An 18,865-nucleotide genomic window follows, 5' to 3' on the forward strand; every position below is an offset into this window, starting at 1 on the left:
ACAATAAACAAACCAGAATCTACAGTGAATGTCTAAACCCATTACTCGTGTTACTAGATTCACATTGTGTTGTAAAATGTTTGAGAGATTCAATGAGGTGAGAGATGAACCGTCAGTCATGTCTGATTAGAAAGCTCATATGATAACTTTCACTGAATGTCTCTTTATATTTGTCTGCATGAATATAAAGCATTGAAAGACACTACTGACATATAAACTTCATTAGTCAAAATGACTTCTCGCTATAATTCATGTTGCATACAAACACTATAAACAAGTCTGTTGTAAGAAACAAGAAGTGCATTGACAGGTTTGTGCTGTTAAAATGAGTTTGACTGTAGATGTCAGTATTCACTTCACTAAACTGCTTCGCTTGCGTTTCATCTCAAACACGGAAACATTTATTGAGAAGAGAAACCGAAACTACTGAAGAGTTTTTGAACGCGTTGCTGTATTTGACGCGTTGCTATATTTGTGAAGTCAGTAAAATGGCGGAAGTGAATCTTTCAGTGTCTCAGGATCAGTTCATCTGTTCGATCTGTCTGGATTTACTGAAGGATCCAGTGACCATTCCCTGTGGACACAGTTACTGTATGAGCTGTATTACAAACTGCTGGAATCAAGATGATCAGAAGAGAAACTACAGCTGCCCTCAGTGCAGACAGACCTTCAATACAAGACCTGATTTATATAAAAATGTGGTGTTTGCTCAGATGGTGGAGATGCTGAAGAAGACAAAACTTCAGACTGATCGATCTGCTCTCAGTTCTGCTGGACCTGAAGATGTGAAGTGTGACGTCTGTACTGAGAGAAAACACAAAGCTATCAAGTCCTGTCTGGTGTGTCTTGAATCTTACTGTCAAACTCATCTTGAACAACATGAAGCTTTTCGGGCAGGAAAGAGACACAAAGTGATTGATGTGACAGGAAGACTTCAGGAGATGATCTGCTCTCAACATGACAAACTCATCGAGGTTTACTGTCGCACTGATCAGAGATGTATTTGTTATCTGTGTGCGATGGATGAACATAAAAATCACGACACTGTATCAGCTGCAGCAGAGAGAACTGAGAAACAGGTATGAACAAATGAACAAATATATGAAATATAAATATAAAGCATAAGTGAAGCGACTGCTTAGAGCCGCGAGGCCACACGAGGGCGCACAAGAGCAGAAGAAAAGACAGCTTGACTGTAAAACAGAAATTAGTTTAGAAGATTACTCACTCAAGCCTTACCTGACCAGTTGAGTTATCTGGTATGAATCTGTTGAACAGTAAATATGTTAAACAGTAAAACAATAAATACATCTTGACTTAAATCAGATAGGATTGAGTTTTATTCATGCTAATAGAGTAAAGATCATGTCTAAATCAACACAAATCTGATTGTTGTGTATTGTAGGTTTGATGTTTTTGTCATTGTGTTGTGTTCATGTAGAGTTTTCAGTCTCTCTCTTCATCTCCTGGATCTTCAGACAACATCACTGTCTCTTCTCTTCTCTCTTTTGATGATGTGATGAAATCTGTGACTAAACTGAAAGAAAAGATGGAGGATTTCTGTAAAGAAGAGATTGAAAAGATATCTGAGAAAGGTAAAGAAACATCTGGAACTAAGACTGTGATTTACTCTCAGAAATGAGTCTTACAGTAACATCAAATATAACAGAAGAAATACAGAGCAGATTAAAATGATGATGATTTTATATGAGATTTAATCTGATGATGTCACTTTATTTTCTTTAGTTGCATTCAATGAAATTATTCCCTATGAACCCAAGATCAGAGAGGAGTTCCTAAAGCGTAAGACACATTTTATTATTATTATTTTCACATTCATTACATTGAGATCATATAATACACTATAACACATAATGTAAGGAATAATTGATGACAAGCTGTGAAGTTATTTGAAAATAACATTACACGTTACACCCGTGGTGTGTGGTCTGCATCAATCTTTGGGTAGATGGTCCGTGTTCAAGTACACTACTTTACATTATATTAAACACTTTCATCCAAAGCTCATAAAAGTAATGAACACAACAAACACAGATCCACATGAATGTCAGGACTCTCATTGGTCAGTGTAATGTTCAGCGTCCTGACTTCATCTCACTTCACACGTACATCAATAAACCTTGGACACCCATGATGACCCTGATGATGCTTCATTGCATGTCCTTGTTTGCATCACTTTTGTCCGCTTCAAACCACTGCATACCTGAAACACCACACAAGTCTTGATGTTCTGCAAGCCGTGCAGTGATCAAGAGGGTACATAAAGCTCTATAAGCAAGCGAAGGTAAGGGGGTGCTGACCCAGTGGTGGTTTTAAAGGCCAGGAGCAGAGCCTTAAATTTGATGCGAGCTGCTATATGAAGCCAGTGTAACTTGACAAGGATAGGAGTGACGTGCACCCTCTTTGGCTCATTGAAGACCACTCTTGCCGCTGCATTCTGAATCATCTGTAGGGGTTTGGTCGTGCAGGCTGGAAGTCCTGCCAGTAGCGCATTGCAGTAGTCCAGCCTGGACAGGACAAGAGCTTGGACCAGGACCTGCGTAGCATGCTTATCTAGGAAAGGTCTAATTTTCCTAATATTGTAGAGGATGAATCTACAAGAGCGAGCGATGCTGGCAACATGCTCCGTGAAGCTAAGCCGATCATCAATGACCACTCCCAGGTTTTTGGCCGTCTTGGAAGGCGTGAAGGTCGAGGAACCTAGCTGAATGGAAAAGTTGTGCTGAATCTTTGGTTCAGATGATATGACAAGCAGTTCTGTCTTCGCAAGGTTAAGGCATGCCGAGATGCGGGCAGAAACCGTTGGGATCATCAGGGTGGAATGACAAGTGGAGTTGAGTGTCATCTGCATAGCAGTGGTAGGAAAAGCCATGTTTTCGAATGACAGAGCCCAGGGATGTCATGTATATCGAAAAGAGCAGCGGACCAAGCACAGAGCCTTGAGGCACACCGGTATCGAGACGTTGGGGTTCGGAGACGTCACCTCTAAAGGATACCCAAAATGACCTATCTGAGAGGTACGACTTGAACCATAGAAGCGCTGTGCCAGTGACACCCATAGACATTAGAGTCGACAGGAGGATGCAGTGATTGACCATGTCAAAAGCTGCAGATAGATCCAGTAAGATCAGCACAGATGATTTGGAGGCTGCCCTTGCCTGCCTTAGGGCCTCAATGACTGAGAGCAGCGCAGTCTCAGTGGAGTGACCACTTTTGAATCCAGACTGATTGCTATCCAGGAGGTTATTTTGAAGAAAGTGGAGAGCTGGTTGAACACAATGCGTTCAAGAGTCTTGGAAATGAAGGGAAGAAGAGAAACGGGTCTGTAGTTCTCTAGCATAGCAGGATTGAGGGTGGGTTTCTTCAGCAGCGGGGTTATCGGAGCCTCTTTAAATGCTACGGGGAAGGTGCCCGTGAAAAGGGATGAATTGATAATGTGAGTGAGAGCAGGGATTACAGACGGAGAGATCCAGTCGTCTATCATCACTATTTTCCTCTTGTCAGAGTCGTTCAGATCTTTTCTTCTTCTAACAGATGAAACTGAAGAACTGACTGTTGACTTGTTGTCTATATCTGACTGTAATAATATAATCAATGTTATTCACTTCATCTCTTTAAATGATCAGTGTATAGATACTAACCTGACCTTTACACTCAAATTAACAAATAAATCATCATAGAAACATGCAAACAAATATTATAAACTAATATACATTAAAATATGATGTTTTATCTTCCTCAGATTTCCGTCTCTTCTCTCTGGATCCAAACACAGCACACAGTAGTATCCGTCTGTCTGAGGAGAACACAGCGGCTACTTGCACTAAGACAGATCAGCTGTATCCTCATCATCCAGACAGATTTGATGGTTTGTTTCAGGTGTTGTGTAGAGAGAGTTTGAGTGGGCGCTGTTACTGGGAGATTGAATGGAGTGGGAATCTTGGTGTGTTTATATCAGTGTCATATAAGAGCATCAGCAGGAAGGGAGGAGGTCATGAGTGTAGATTTGGATTGAATGATCAGTCCTGGAGTTTGTTCTGTTCTCCCTCTAAATGTTCATTCTGGCACAATAATATAAAGACAAATCTCCCAGTAGTCTCCAGTAAAATAGGAGTTTATGTGGATCACAGTTCAGGATCTCTGTCCTTCTACAGCGTCTCTGACACAATGACCCTCATCCACAGAGTCAACACCACATTCACTAAACCTCTCTATCCTGGGTTTTGGTTTAACTTTTATGACTCAACAGTGAAACTGTGTGATCTAACATTATAAATGATACATGCTTATACTGGATTATATACACAAGTGTCACCTAAACCAGTTTATATAATTTGACAAATCAAAAGATAAATTATAATTCATATTTGTTATAGATTTCTTTCTTATATCTTTGAGTTTTTTTCTGTCTAGATTGTCTCTAGTATGTAGACTAATCACATTAAAATCCAACATCTTAGCTTCATGAGATGATCTTTTGATTTATTTCATAAGCAGAGAGTCGAGTCATTGTACGGGAAAGTCCTTTAGTCCTTTGTTAAGTTTGGGAGTTAATAATATTTAGATTTTGTAGATTTTTGAAGTAGATATGAAGGTTTTATCTAAATGTGTTTTGAGTTGTTAAACAGATAGAGTATATGGAGAGATGAACTAAGGGTTAATTCTGAAGTTAAATTCATTTGGAGATCATTTTACAAACCACCAATGAAGGATAAAGATTGATGATCTGAAATAGAGAACTAACCACACTACATCTTATGGTGACTGCCCTGCTGAAAAATCAGCTTAAACTAGCCTATGCTGGTTGTAAGAAAAAATGAGGAGGACATTGAAAATCTTGATGAAAGTAGTTTATTGTGGTAGCAGTGACAAACCACGGCGTACTTGGGTTCAGCGGAGTCGGGAGTGAACCCTGAGCAAAGTCAGTCTTAACACTTTATAGTTTCAAACCTGTTTTCCCACCCCTAATGCTAATGAAGAATTCCTTTAAATGTAAATTAAGACTAGTACTACAAATGGCCCCTATATCTCCCACTGTGCCCAAATGGGTAATTGTATTTATATGATCAGACTATCTTGGTACCCAACTGTGTGATCAACCAAATGATCAAATAATGTTTAGATAATTGTCTTTTGTCTTTCTATCATGAACCCTCTTTGACCTGTGTCTCACATTTGCTCCCATACTACTAAGAAATATTACTTCAGGTTATTGTATTGTGTGAACTGAGATTACCTTTTATGATTATCAAGCCTTTTAGAGTAGTCACTCTGAAGGGGATAATGCTGGCTGACAGTTTCCTTTGACAGTGCTCCGGTCAGAGAGAAGCATAGGTGTCATTTACGCTGGGGACGCTGGGGACATGTCCCCACCACTTTTTGAAATGGCCAATTTTGTCCCCACCACTTTTTGAAAGCATTTGGTTAAAATGTTCTGAAAAATCAAACAATTCCTGTGTCACTTACGCTGCAAAAATGACTTTCTTCTGAAAACAAGACAAAAAAATAAGAAAGTCCAATTTTCAAGAAAAAGATTCGTAGTATTTTTGTCTTGTTTTCAGTAAAAATATCAAAAAATTCTTAAATTAAGATGCTTTTTCTTGATGAGCAAAAATCTAGTTTTTAGATCAAAAATATCAAATTTCAGTGATTTTGTGCATAAAACAAGCAAAATCTTGCTTTTCTTGAATTTAGTGTTTCAGAAAAAATTGCAAGATTTTTTTGCTTACCCCATTGGCAGATTTTTTTGCATGCTTTATGCACAAAATCACTTACATTTGGTATTTTTGGTCTAAAAACTAGACTTATTTTCTTAGGCCATTTTGCTCATCAAGAAAAAGCATCTTAATTTAAGAATTTTTAGATATTTTTACTGAAAACAAGACAAAAATACCAAGAAATTTTTTTCTTGAAAATAATTTTTTGCAGTGTACGACTGGTTTTGTGGTCCAGGGTCACATATGTTGCGTTGTGTGCTTAAAGTGTGTTTTATTTTACATATGTAATTAATTTCATTGTAATCATTGACTTATCTACAGTACTACTGTTATCTACAGTATGGTGCTTTGGCACTGTTCGGTTGAGCTGGTGTTGCAGGGACCGTTACATGTGCAGTCGACATTGTTGAGGGTTTTATGCGGAGTATTTTTGTTTTGTTGACCAGCCTACACCATTCCCATTTTTGATGCGCCGTTATTCAATATTTTTCAATATTTTTCCCAATATTAAAACCATGGTTTTACTACACTAACCATGGTTTTTTGGTCTTAACTGTAGTAAAACCATGGTTAATTTTCGTAAGGGAAGTACTAAATGGATTTGGTGGTCTTTGCCTCCCTCTAGTGGAAGCGGACGCAACTGCACCCCATGCGCTCATTATGTGAGGGCGCGTGATCAAGACTAGAGCCCTGCACGGGCTTAAATCTCCAGCCCTAACCCGGCCCTGACCCGACGTGTTCAAGCCCTACCCGACCCCAGCCCGACAATGCCTGCAATTTTTTCAGCTTGAACCCGACCTGACCCGAGACCAATATCAATTACTTTTAAGCTCTCTCTCTGACGCGCGCGCTCTTTGATGCGCGCTCTCTCTCTCTCGGACACGTTCTCAAACATAATAAGAGGTGAAGTATAGCTTTAGCCTACAGAAATGCTTATTGCTTAAATGTAGGGAGTTATAATAGCTCATTGTTCACAGTTCATATTTATGATCTTATAGTCCATTTGAAAATTTTTGTACGAACTGACTGTATTCTTCAGAAAGCACTAAATAACTTCCCTTCCTTTACGTCGCTGTTCAGTGTGCAATTAATAAATAAAAATTAGTATGACGTTAATTTTTAAAAGTGTGCGAGGTCCGTGCACGTCCTCCGCTAACACAGAAATTGCAAAAAGCGCAATCGGCTAAACGAGCATTAAATATTAATATGACGTTGATTTTTTGTTTTAATAATTTATAGTCACAAAACTTATCAACTAAACATAAATTAAAATTAAGAGAATAATTATATGAAACGAAATTTATTTTAAAGTAGCCAGAAAAACTTAAATTAAACTCGGAAATAATGTCTGACCCATTACAATTCTACCTTCAAAATGACCTTTACGCCCCCCAGCAAGCAATTTTGCGGCTAATAGACGTCTAGTAGCCGTCTAAACACCCCCCTGACGTCTAGGCTAAAACAGGGCTAATTTTGGGCTGTCAGTGAAAATCTAGTAGACGTCTATCATAGCCCAAGAATAGACTAGCCGTTAAATAGACAGCTATTAAACGACTACACGTGTGTGTCTAATAAACAACAAAAGAATGGCTAAAGAATTATTTTTAATCCATTAAAAAAGGTTCTCATAAACATGCAATCATGCAATTTATTACAAAAAAATATTGTTAATACAATAGAAATTCAGATAAGACAAAATTAAGAAAAACTACTTAACAAAAAGAATAAAAACAGTAACAAAATAAAAGCATATATAACAAAATACAATATTAAAAATGAAATAACATCTAAACATTAACAAACTATCTTCAGTTCACGTCAACTTATTAATTGTACTAATTTCTATACCCCCCCCCCCCTTTGCTTTATGTTAAATGTGATAGTCATTCTCTTTTGAAAAAGTAATATATAAATATTGACAGGCAACAGTAATCATACCGTTCTCATTACTACAAACAGAAGTGCATGTTTCTCTGCGTGTGTTTAATGACATTTTGGAACTAGCAAAAGAGGCTTAAAGGCAGGGTATCTGATTTTGATCCAGAGAAACATTTTAGTTATGCTGGTTGAAAGTCTCCTCAAGTCTTGATAGCAATCACTACGTTAAGTGGTCTAAATGTGTATTTTTATATATTTGTGTCACCTGTAAAAGGCGTAGGACCAAAAAACGTTCAACAAATCATTGAACCCTGACCGAATGCAATAATTGGATGTGGGCATGGGCCAGTTACCGGTTTGAAGGTATACTGAGATTTTCAGAGTCAAGGTTTTAAAAAACCACAAAAATTTTCTGTGATACCGTTTTCAATGTATGAACTGTGTTTACACAAAGTGAATTAAATCATGTAATTGAATTCATGTTTACATTTACAATTGAAAGAATATTATCATTTAAAGGCTTTATTTTTACCTGGCATAAACGTTGTTTGTTGCTTAAAAATAAAATGTATTGTGTCCAGTTGAAAAGTTGATGTTTTAATATGCAGACATTTGAAAATAACACATTTTAGTGTCACAATGGCAATACCGCAACACCGTGGTATTTTTGCTTACGGTTATCATACTGCCAGAATCTCATTACGGCCCATAATTGGACGCATAAAATGTTTGCCCCTCTTCTGTGAACGTGTTTTGCATGCCACTTCACAACCTGTTCACGCTCTGTAAAAATAGGGAGAATGAAATAAACCTTCCTGCTGAATTGACACAGGAGCTACAAAATGAAAGACATTTTGAAACAACAAAAAAAAACATCTGGATGAGCAAAGAGCAAAAACCCAAATTAACCTGATAAGGAACACTGTGCCGTACACGGCACACCCCCTCCCTTGCACGTGAGGCTGCATTACGTCATTGTAACTTTGAAGCATTAAATCTTCAAAATATACGGTCATGCGGCACATCGTTGTAAAGCTTAGACTTTTGGGATTCCATTAAGCGCACACAGAAAGCATAATATGATTTTTAGCAGTCATAAAACTGTAATCTAGTTGTTAGTTACCTGAACCGGGCGGCGCCGATTTAGGATATTTACTTACCTTCAAAATCTTTCCTTTATCCGCTTCGGTGAAATTGTCCAAAACAAATTGTTCATAAATCCCCAAAAGTCCAAGGAAATGGAATATCCAAGCCTTTTAATCCAAAACGATTTGTTCATCTCACAATCTTGAAGTTTCTGACCGAATTACGATATAAATAGTGTATACAATAAGTTCACTAACAGACATTCGTTCGAATCTCACTTTTCATTCATGATTTATAATGAATATATTCGGATGTCATGTTTATTGTGCAACGTCTGAGGAACAAATGCGCCCCCTTGTGGAATTTCAGCCGTTCCATAAGAGGCTACCATTGGTAAGTTCACTGCTTTTCTGCAAGATGGAAACAGCTACAGGTCTGAAAGGGTCGTTGCAGTGTTTCTTTTGGAAAGGTAGGTATGCAGTGTGATTCTATTTTAACGGATTCAGATTGTATTTTAATGAAACTTGTTGCTTATGTAGTTTGTTTACGAATTAGTGTAATGATATTTATCTTTTCAAATTTCTAAACGTGCTGTATTTATTTCGGATTAAAAACAGTTGTTTATGTTGGTTATTTTGGTAATGTTATTCACTTTGTCAGTCTTACTGGTTAATGAGATAGTAGTGTGCTTCTGGTTGGTGCGTGTAGGCTAAAGTTAGTATTTTTCAAAATCAAATACCCTGCCCTTTAAGATGCCAAGCATAAAATATTCACAATACAATCTTATTGACATAAAACCTGTCAAATGTCTAAAAATAAAACATCTAAACAATATTGTATGGATGAGTAAACTGTTGTATCAGCAAAGAGTCATTTAATCTGGGGCTTTTAATATTTAGAAAATATTAAGGCAGTACCGGACTGTCGTCAATTACTCCTCACATAACCTAATGTTATATTAAAAGTATTATTTTGTGAAACAACATTCAGCCTAAAACTACATACAAACACACTTACCTTTAATAACTGAGAACTGATGTTTTTTCAAATGCTTGCTTCTGCAGTGGACCACCACCATGCATGTTGAACTTTGAAATTAATGAATTTTAGTGAACTCTAAAATACAAAAGACAATGTCGTTAACAGTTGCAGACTGAAATATTTTCTGATTTTTTGTGACCACATGAAAGACTGTGTTGACACCACAATGTCTGATTAATATTGCAGGTTTAGAGAATTTACCTGTCCAGCATTCTTCCGGCACGGTCTCTCAAGTTTCTCCCTCCAGTTTCGCACAGCTTTGACACCTGAATAGCACATGCCTATGTCAGTAATTGTACAGTATTGTATGCTTCAGTGTACAAGTGTTTACAAACCTTAAAGGTTAATGCCCACTGACCTGCAAGTTTTCCCTCACTAACACAATAAAACTCTTTTTTCCAACAAACTGAAGGCCTGTAAGTTAAATCCATATGGAAAAATAGCTTTCCCCCACAATCTATCTCTGCATGCATAATTGTAAACTGCCTACATTACTGTAAGCAACACAGTAATAACTTAGCTAAGTTACTGCTGTTACTAAAAAGCAGCCTACAAATCACTCATGTTGATCTTCAGTGTAACGTTACATAGACTCATTTACCTCCACTATTTTATTACATTGCAGGTTGTACTGTTTAGGTTTTATAAAACATGGGTTACTTACTACGTTATACTGTTAAGTTACCCGCAAGAATGTCGCGATTCCAACAACAAATAAAGTAAATCAATTTTAAACACATGTAAAATAAAATAATAAAAACCCTTACAAAACCAAACGAGTGTGGTAGATTGCTTTCCTCATGGCTGCTCGCTGATGTTGTTGCTTTTCAAACAGCGGAAATCTTTCTCGTGAGATTTGGCCCCGTGTTTGTGTACTGCTGCCATCTAGCGGTTCGGAGTTGTAACTGGATTTTGTTTATCTTTGAAATACGGTCAAATAATGAATGTTATGCGTGACAGCAGATATTCAGATAAGATAAATAAAACCAAACATCTTAAATTCACTGGTGTCTTTGCATGCCTGATGAAATATCATAAATTTTGCAAGTTATTTTGACAAAAACAAAATTTTATTAAATTCAAGGTTATTTTGGGCTAAACATGGTTTGTTCGTAGTCGGTCTATTCATGAGCTTAATAGTGGCTATATGTACGACGGTGCATAAAACACTTTAAAGAAATTAAACAAACCTTGTAATCGCTGTTAACTTTGCTTACAATGAAATACCATACATCTCACAAGTTATTTTGGCAAAAACCACATGTAATTAAATTAATGGTTATTTCTGGGCTAAACGTGGGTTATTCGTAGTCGGTCTATTTGTAAGCTAAATAGTGGCTAGTACAGACGGTGCATAAAACACTTTAAAGAAATGAAACAAAATACCTTAATTGCTTTGAACTTTGTTTACATTATTAAATATCATACATCTCATAAATCATTTTGGCAAAACAACATGTAATTAAATTCATGGTTATTTCTGGGCTAAACGTGGTTTATTCGTAGTCGGTCTATTTATGAGCTAAATTATGACTACGTACAGACGATGCATAAAACACTTTAAAGAAATGAAAAGAAATACCTTGTAATCGCTGTTAACTTTGCTTACATGATAAAATAGCATCCATCTCACAAATTATTTTGTCAAAACCCACATGTAACCAAATTAAAGTTTAATTGGGCTAGAAGTGGGCTAGGCACAGCCCGGCTATATCGGGTCTATACTGAAACGAGACGTTGAAATGACGGCTATTGCTTGCTGGGCCCCTATATGGCGTTTAAAATTACGGTCTCTCTTTCGTATTAAGCTAACTAAATTTAAACAAAACATAAACAAGATTACAACAATATTCAAACCCAAATACTCAAACATAAATATTTTATATATTTACAGACATTCTCTATAAGGATACATAAAACAATCTGATATAGCGTTTATAATAGCTTGTTGGTAGATGTTTACTATTTTTAGCAAAACCTCCGTTGCAAACCTCCATTTACCTGAATAAAAATTATTTTTACTTTGAAAATGATGCGCTGTCACATTAACATGAGCTGTTCATTTACATAAGACTCCATCTACGTTCATTTACACTGCAGCGCAACGTCTGAGTTCTCAAACTAAAACCGGGTCTGCAGTTTTTGCGAACGAATCCGTTTATGAGGGATGAAAGCGGTGGTGTGTAAATGAAAGGCATAAACGTAGCAAAAGTAATGTTTTAAAGGACAAACGCATTAATGTAAACATAGCCTCAGATGCGCGCTGTCTCTGCTACACACACAAACACACACACACAATGAGGAGAGACGCTAAAAGAAGCCCGAGCCCGACCCGAGCCCGGTCTGTCAAAAAAAAAACGGCCCGAGCCCGGCCCAAATGGGCTTAGCCTGTCGGGCCCCGACGGGCTTGCAGGGCTCTAATCAAGACGTGCTGAACTACACACTAAATGCGCTGAAGCAGTCATGAATACAGCGTAAAGCTGACATAACGTAACGTAAAGGAAATAATCTCCAGTCTAACAATGGCTTAACAGTCACGTGATCCCTTTTAACTAAAGAAATACACGCAAAAGTATTAAACCATGCGCATAATATACTTAACAGTAAAACAAGTGAAAGTAAACAACATCTAAACAAGTCCTATAGCAATATTTGCATCTTAGTTCGAAATAAAACTTACTTTCGCTTAGATTACGCACACAAGAGCCACCATCCCACAGAATGCAGAGTCGTGAATGAAGATGTGACGCGCTCGGAAAGGAAATTATATTAATGCGATTTCAAAATAAAACTACCGGAAATATTTCAAAATAAAACTACCGGAAATAAAAGACTTTCTGACAAGAGGGATGAGCTTTATTCAACAGCTAAAATGGAGTGGAAACTTTTTCAAGGCTGACTACTTACACTGGTCGACTGGTTTTAGCTGGTTTGAGCTGGTCTCCCAGCCTGAATTGCCTAACAATCTTAATAAGCCTGATAATCATGAATTAAACGGGTCAATATCACTATAAAGTCAGTGCCATGGTCCTTAAGCCAGGTACTGGTAGCTTTGGCACTGTGTGCAGTTGCCAAGTCCTGTTGGAAAATGAAATCTGCATCTCCATAAAGTTGATCCTTGTGTCAAGCAACTCTTGAACAACAGACAGCACCAGAAGCGTCTCGCCTGGGCTAAAGACAAAAAGGACTGGACTGCTGCTGAGTGTCCAAAGTTATGTTCTCTGATGAAAGTAAATTTTCCTTTGGAAATCAGGGTCCCAGAGTCTGGAGGAAGAGTGGATATAGGCACACAATCCACAATGCTTGAGGTCCAGTGTAAAGTTTCCACAGTCAGTGATGGTTTGGGGTGTCATGTCATCTGCTGGTGTTGGTCCAATGTGTTTTCTGAAGTCCAAGGTAAATGCAGCCGTATACCAGGAAGTTTTAGAGCACTTCATCCTTCCTGCTGCTGACCAACTTTATGGAGATGCAGATTTCATTTTCCAACAGGACTTGACACCTGCACACAGTGCCAAAGCTACCAGTACCTGGCTTAAGATCAGGGTATCTCCGTTATTAATATTATTAATTGGCCAGCAAACTCGCCTGACCTTAACCAGAAAATTGATGAGATATGGCAGACCCAACAATGCAGAAGAGCTGAAGGCCACTATCAGAGCAACCTGGGCTCTCATAACACCTGAGAAGTGTCACAGACTGATCGACTCCATGACACGCCATACTGCTGCAGTAATTCAGACAAAAGAAGCCCCAACTAAGTATTGAGAGCTGTACATGCTCATACTTTTCATGTTCATACTTTTCAGTTGGCCAAGATTTCTAAAAAATCGTTTCCTTGTATGGGTCTTAATTAATAATTCTAATTTTGTGAGATACTGAATTTGGGATTTTCCTTAGTTGTCCGTTATAATCATCAAAATTAAAGAAATAAACATTTGAAATATATCAGTCTGTGTGTAATGAATGAATATAATATACAAGTTTCACTTTTTTCATGGAATTAGTGAATTGATGATATTGTAATTATACGACCAGCACAGATCGTAAAAACAATCATTCAGATCATCTTAGACTTACGGGCCGTTTCCAAAAGCATTGTGAAAAATCACCAGACACTTGAAAATCGTTGTAGATCTAACTTGAAAATCCCTGAGTGCATCATAAGTGTTAGAAAATCACCTGCAGGACAATCAGCAAAATACACCTAAACTTTACTCCTGTGTAATGATGATAATGTAATGTTTTTAAATGTATATTTATTTATTAGGTTCTTCTTTGCTAATTGGTTTGAATTAAATGCAGTCAAAATAAAAGTTTTTCAATTTGTGATAATGTTCAGATGTGTCTCACTGTCTTTCATCTATTCTAATTAAATTCAGAAGTCAATACTTGAAGATTTGCAGAGACATTATTATTAATCTCTTACATTAATTCATTATCTGATTGTGAAGTTAATAATTTGTTGTGCTAAATATAATGTGTACATGCAGAACAGTTTAATCAAATACGTGTAGGCTACAATAAACAAACCAGAATCTACAGTGAATGTCTAAACGCATTACTCGTGTAACTAGCTTCACATTGTGTTGTAAAATGTTTGAGAGATTCAATGAGGTGAGAGATGAACCGTCAGTCATGTCTGATTAGAAAGCTCATATGATAACTTTCACTGAATGTCTCTTTATATTTGTCTGCATGAATCTTAAGCATTGAAAGACTATTGACATATAAACTTCTTAAGTCAAAAAGACTTCTCGCTATAATTCATGTTGCATACAAACACTATGAACATTTGTTGTAAGAAACAAGAACATTATAGCAGAAATCCTTCATGAGCTTTACTGTTTCAATTCATTAACCCTTCACTCATTTACTGAAGTTATGGAGTCAAACTCTCAAACCATTCATCTGATCTCCATTATTTACTGTAAGTATAAATAAGGGTAAATCTATAACCTAACAAAACTAGTACTCAGTGCATTGACAGGTTTGTGTTGTTAAATGAGTTTGGACTGTAGATGTCAGTATTCACTTCACTAAATTCGCTTGCGTTTCATCTCAAACACGTAAACATTTATAGAGAAGAGAAACCGAAACTACTGAAGAGTTTTTGAACGCGTCACTGTATTTGTGCAGTCAGTAAAATGGCGGAAGTGAATCTTTCAGTGTCTGAGGATCAGTTCATCTGTTCAATCTGTCTGGATTTACTGAAGGATCCAGTGACCATTCCCTGTGGACACAGTTACTGTATGAGCTGTATTACAAACTGCTGGAATCAAGATGATCAGAAGAGAAACTACAGCTGCCCTCAGTGCAGACAGACCTTCAATACAAGACCTGATTTATATAAAAATGTGGTGTTTGCTCAGATGGTGGAGATGCTGAAGAAGACAAAACTTCAGACTGATCGATCTGCTCTCAGTTCTGCTGGACCTGAAGATGTGGAGTGTGACGTCTGTACTGAGAGAAAATACAAAGCTGTCAAGTCCTGTCTGGTGTGTCTGAACTCTTACTGTCAAACTCACTTTGAAAGACATGAAGAACTTCAATCAGGTAGACGACACAAAGTGATTGATGTGACAGGAAGACTTCAGGAGATGATCTGCTCTCAACATGACAAACTCATCGAGGTTTACTGTCGCACTGATCAGAGATGTATTTGTTATCTGTGTGCGATGGATGAACATAAAAATCACGACACTGTATCAGCTGCAGCAGAGAGAACTGAGAAACAGGTATGAACAAATGAACAAATATATGAAATATAAATATAAAGCATAAGTGAAGTGGCTGCTTAGTGCCGCGCGGCCACATGAGGGCGCACAAGAGCAGAAGAAATGACAGCTCGACTATAAAACAGAAATTAGTTTAGAAGATTACTCACTTAAACCTTACCTGACCAGTTGAGTTATCTGTTATGAATCTGTTGAACAGAGACTACTGGAGGACAAGCAGAGAAAACTCCATCAGAGAATCCAGGAGAAAGAGAAGAAGCTTCAGGATCTAAGAGAGGCTGTGAAGATTCACACGGTGAGTTTTGATGAATAGAGAAACATAAATACTGGAAGAAGTGTTTGAGATTGAGTTTCAGTCTGATTTTAATGTTTGTTAACAGATCTCTGCACAGACAGCAGTGGACGACACTGAGAGGATCTTTACTCAACTGATCCGATCCATTGAGAGAAGACGATCTGAGGTGATACAACTGATCAGAGATCAGGAAAAGACTGCAGTGAGTGAAGCTGAAGATCTCTTGAAGAAACTGAAGCAGGAGATTGATGATCTGAGGAGGAGAAATGATGAGATGGAGAAACTTTTACAAACAAAAGATCACATCAGTTTCCTTCAGGTAACTCAACACTGTACACTACAACATACATTACAAGAAATACATCTTGACTTTAATCAGATAGGATTGAGTTTTATTCATGTCTAAATCAACACAAATCTGATTGTTGTGTATTGTAGGTTTGATGTTTTTGTCATTGTGTTGTGTTCATGTAGAGTTTTCAGTCTCTCTCTTCATCTCCTGGATCTTCAGACAACATCACTGTCACTTCTCGTCTCTCTTTTGATGATGTGATGAAATCTGTCACTAAACTGAAAGAAAAGATGGAGGATTTCTGTAAAGAAGAGATTGAAAAGATATCTGGGAAAGGTAAAGAAACATCTGGAACTAAGACTGTGATTTACTCTCAGAAATGAGTCTTACAGTAACATCAAATATAACAGAAGAAATACAGAGCAGATTAAAATGATGATGATTTTATATGAGATTTAATCTGATGATGTCACTTTATTTTCTTTAGTTTCAGTCACTGAAATTATTTCCTATGAACCCAAGATCAGAGCGGATTTCCTAAAGTGTAAGACACATTTTATTATTATTATTTCTCATTCATTACATTAAGATCATATAATACACTATAACACATAATGTAAGGAATAATTGATGACAAGCTGTGAAGTTATTTGAAAATAATGTTACACGTAACACCCGTGGTGTGTGGTCTGCATCAATCTTGAGGTAGTCTGTGTTCAAGTACACTACTTTACATTATATTAAACACTTTTATCCAAAGCAACTCATAAAAGTGATGAACACAACAAACACAGATCCAGATGAATGTCAGGACTCTCATTGGTCAGTGTAATGTTCACCGTCCTGACTTCATCTCACTTCACACGTACATCAATAAACCTTCATGATGACCCTGATGATGCTTCACTGCTTGTTCTTGTTTGCATCACTTTTGTCCGCTTCAAACCACTGCATACCTGAAACACCACACAAGTTTTGATGTTTTGTGATCCAGTCGTCTATCATCACTATTTTCCTCTTGTCAGAGTCGTTCAGATCTTTTCTTCTTCTAACAGATGAAACTGAAGAACTGACTGTTGACTTGTTGTCTAATATATCTGACTGTAATAATATAATCAATGTTATTCACTTCATCTCTTTAAATGATCAGTGTATAGATACTAACCTGACCTTTACACTCAAATTAACAAATGAATGATCATAGAAACATGCAAACAAATATTATAAACTAATCTACATTAAAATATGATGTTTTTATCTTCCTCAGATTTCCGTCTCTTCTCTCTGGATCCAAACACAGCACACAGATATATCAGTCTGTATGAGAAGAACAGAGCGGCTACTCGCACTAAGACAGATCAGCAGTATCCTCATCATCCAGACAGATTTGATGGTTTGTTTCAGGTGTTGTGTAGAGAGAGTTTGAGTGGACGCTGTTACTGGGAGATTGAGTGGAGTGGTGATGGTGTGTATATATCAGTGTCATATAAGAGCATCAGCAGGAAGGGAGGAGGTCATGAGTGTTTGTTTGGATTTAATGATCAGTCCTGGAGTTTGTTCTGGTCTTCCTCTGAATGTTCATTCTATCACAATAATATAAAGACAAATCTCCAAGGAGTCTCCAGAAAAATAGGAGTTTATGTGGATCACAGTTCAGGATCTCTGTCCTTCTACAGCGTCTCTGACACAATGACCCTCATCCACAGAGTCAACACCACATTCACTAAACCTCTCTATCCTGGGTTTGGGTTTAACTTTTATAACTCAACAGTGAAACTATGTGATCTAAAACTATAAATGATACATGCTTATACTGGTTAATATACACAAGTGTCACCTAAACCAGTTTATATAATTTGATAAGATAAATTATAATTCATATTTGTTATACATTTCTTTCTTAATCTTTGAGATTTTTCTGTCTAGATTGTCTCTGTAACTTTAGTTTGTAGACTAAAACACATTGAAATCCAACATCTTAGCTTCATGAGATGATCTTTTGATTTATTTCATAAGCAGAGAGTCGAGTCATTGTACAGGAAAGTGTTTTAGTCCTTTGTTAAGTTTGGGAGTTAATATTTAGATTTTTTAAGTAGATATGAAGGTTTTATCTAAATGTGTTTTGAGTTGTTAAACAGATAGAGTATATGGAGAGATGAACTAAGGGTTAATTCTGAAGTTAAATTCATTGGAGATCATTTTACAAACCACCAATAAAGAATAAAGATTGATGACCTGAAATAGAGAAACCTTCATGGATCAGTTGCTATAAAGTTTTTATTTCTACTTTAAACTCTACTGTAAGTCATTCAGGTCCTTATTGTTTGAAACAAGAGATCATTTTTCATTTTAATTCCTTAGGGGGGCTCCACACTCATAATCATCAAAATTAAAAGAAATAAACATTTGAAATATATCAGTCTGTGTGTAATGAATGAATATAATATACAAATTTCACTTTTTGAATGGAATTAGTAAAATAAATTGATGATATTGTAATTATATGACCAGCACAGATCGTAAAAACAATCGTTCAGATCATCTTAGACTTATGGGCCGTGCAAAAGCATTGTGAAAAATCACCAGACACTTGAAAATCGTTGTAGATCTAAATTAAATCCCTGAGTGCATCATAAGTGTTAGAAAATCACCTGCAGGACAATCAGCAAAATACACCTAAACTTTACTCCTGTGTAATGATGATAATGTAATGTTTTTAAATGTAGATTTATTTATTAGGTTCTTATTTGTTAATTGGTTTGAATTAAATGCAGTCAAAATAAAAGTTTTTCAATCTGTG

General features: G+C 36.8%; 2 protein-coding genes and 1 long non-coding RNA gene across 3 annotated transcripts; 2 read left to right on the forward strand and 1 right to left on the reverse strand.

The window, feature by feature from the left end:
* The first annotated feature begins 10 nt into the window (after positions 1-10).
* LOC135744159 (E3 ubiquitin/ISG15 ligase TRIM25-like) lies at positions 11-5,526 on the forward strand. The gene is made up of 4 exons (XM_065262126.2): positions 11-1,079; positions 1,442-1,595; positions 1,747-1,803; positions 3,764-5,526. The coding sequence occupies exons 1-4, from the start codon at positions 342-344 to the stop codon at positions 4,294-4,296; spliced, it is 1,482 nt and encodes a 493-aa protein (XP_065118198.2). The 5' UTR covers positions 11-341; the 3' UTR covers positions 4,297-5,526.
* A 4,045-nt stretch (positions 5,527-9,571) lies between these two features.
* LOC135744322 (uncharacterized) lies at positions 9,572-10,828 on the reverse strand. The gene is made up of 3 exons (XR_010530717.2): positions 10,511-10,828; positions 9,945-10,009; positions 9,572-9,818 (listed from the first exon to the last, which is right to left on the reverse strand). It is a non-coding gene; the product is annotated as an uncharacterized lncRNA (long non-coding RNA).
* A 3,920-nt stretch (positions 10,829-14,748) lies between these two features.
* LOC135744157 (tripartite motif-containing protein 16-like) lies at positions 14,749-18,832 on the forward strand. The gene is made up of 6 exons (XM_065262124.2): positions 14,749-15,478; positions 15,678-15,773; positions 15,859-16,092; positions 16,248-16,401; positions 16,553-16,609; positions 17,333-18,832. Exons 1-6 carry the CDS (start codon positions 14,888-14,890, stop codon positions 17,860-17,862), a joined length of 1,662 nt encoding a protein of 553 aa, XP_065118196.1. The 5' UTR covers positions 14,749-14,887; the 3' UTR covers positions 17,863-18,832.
* Positions 18,833-18,865: the final 33 nt, after the last annotated feature.

Source organism: Paramisgurnus dabryanus, chromosome 6 (assembly GCF_030506205.2).
Source record: "Paramisgurnus dabryanus chromosome 6, PD_genome_1.1, whole genome shotgun sequence".
In the NCBI taxonomy this organism is placed as follows: Eukaryota; Metazoa; Chordata; class Actinopteri; order Cypriniformes; family Cobitidae; genus Paramisgurnus; species Paramisgurnus dabryanus.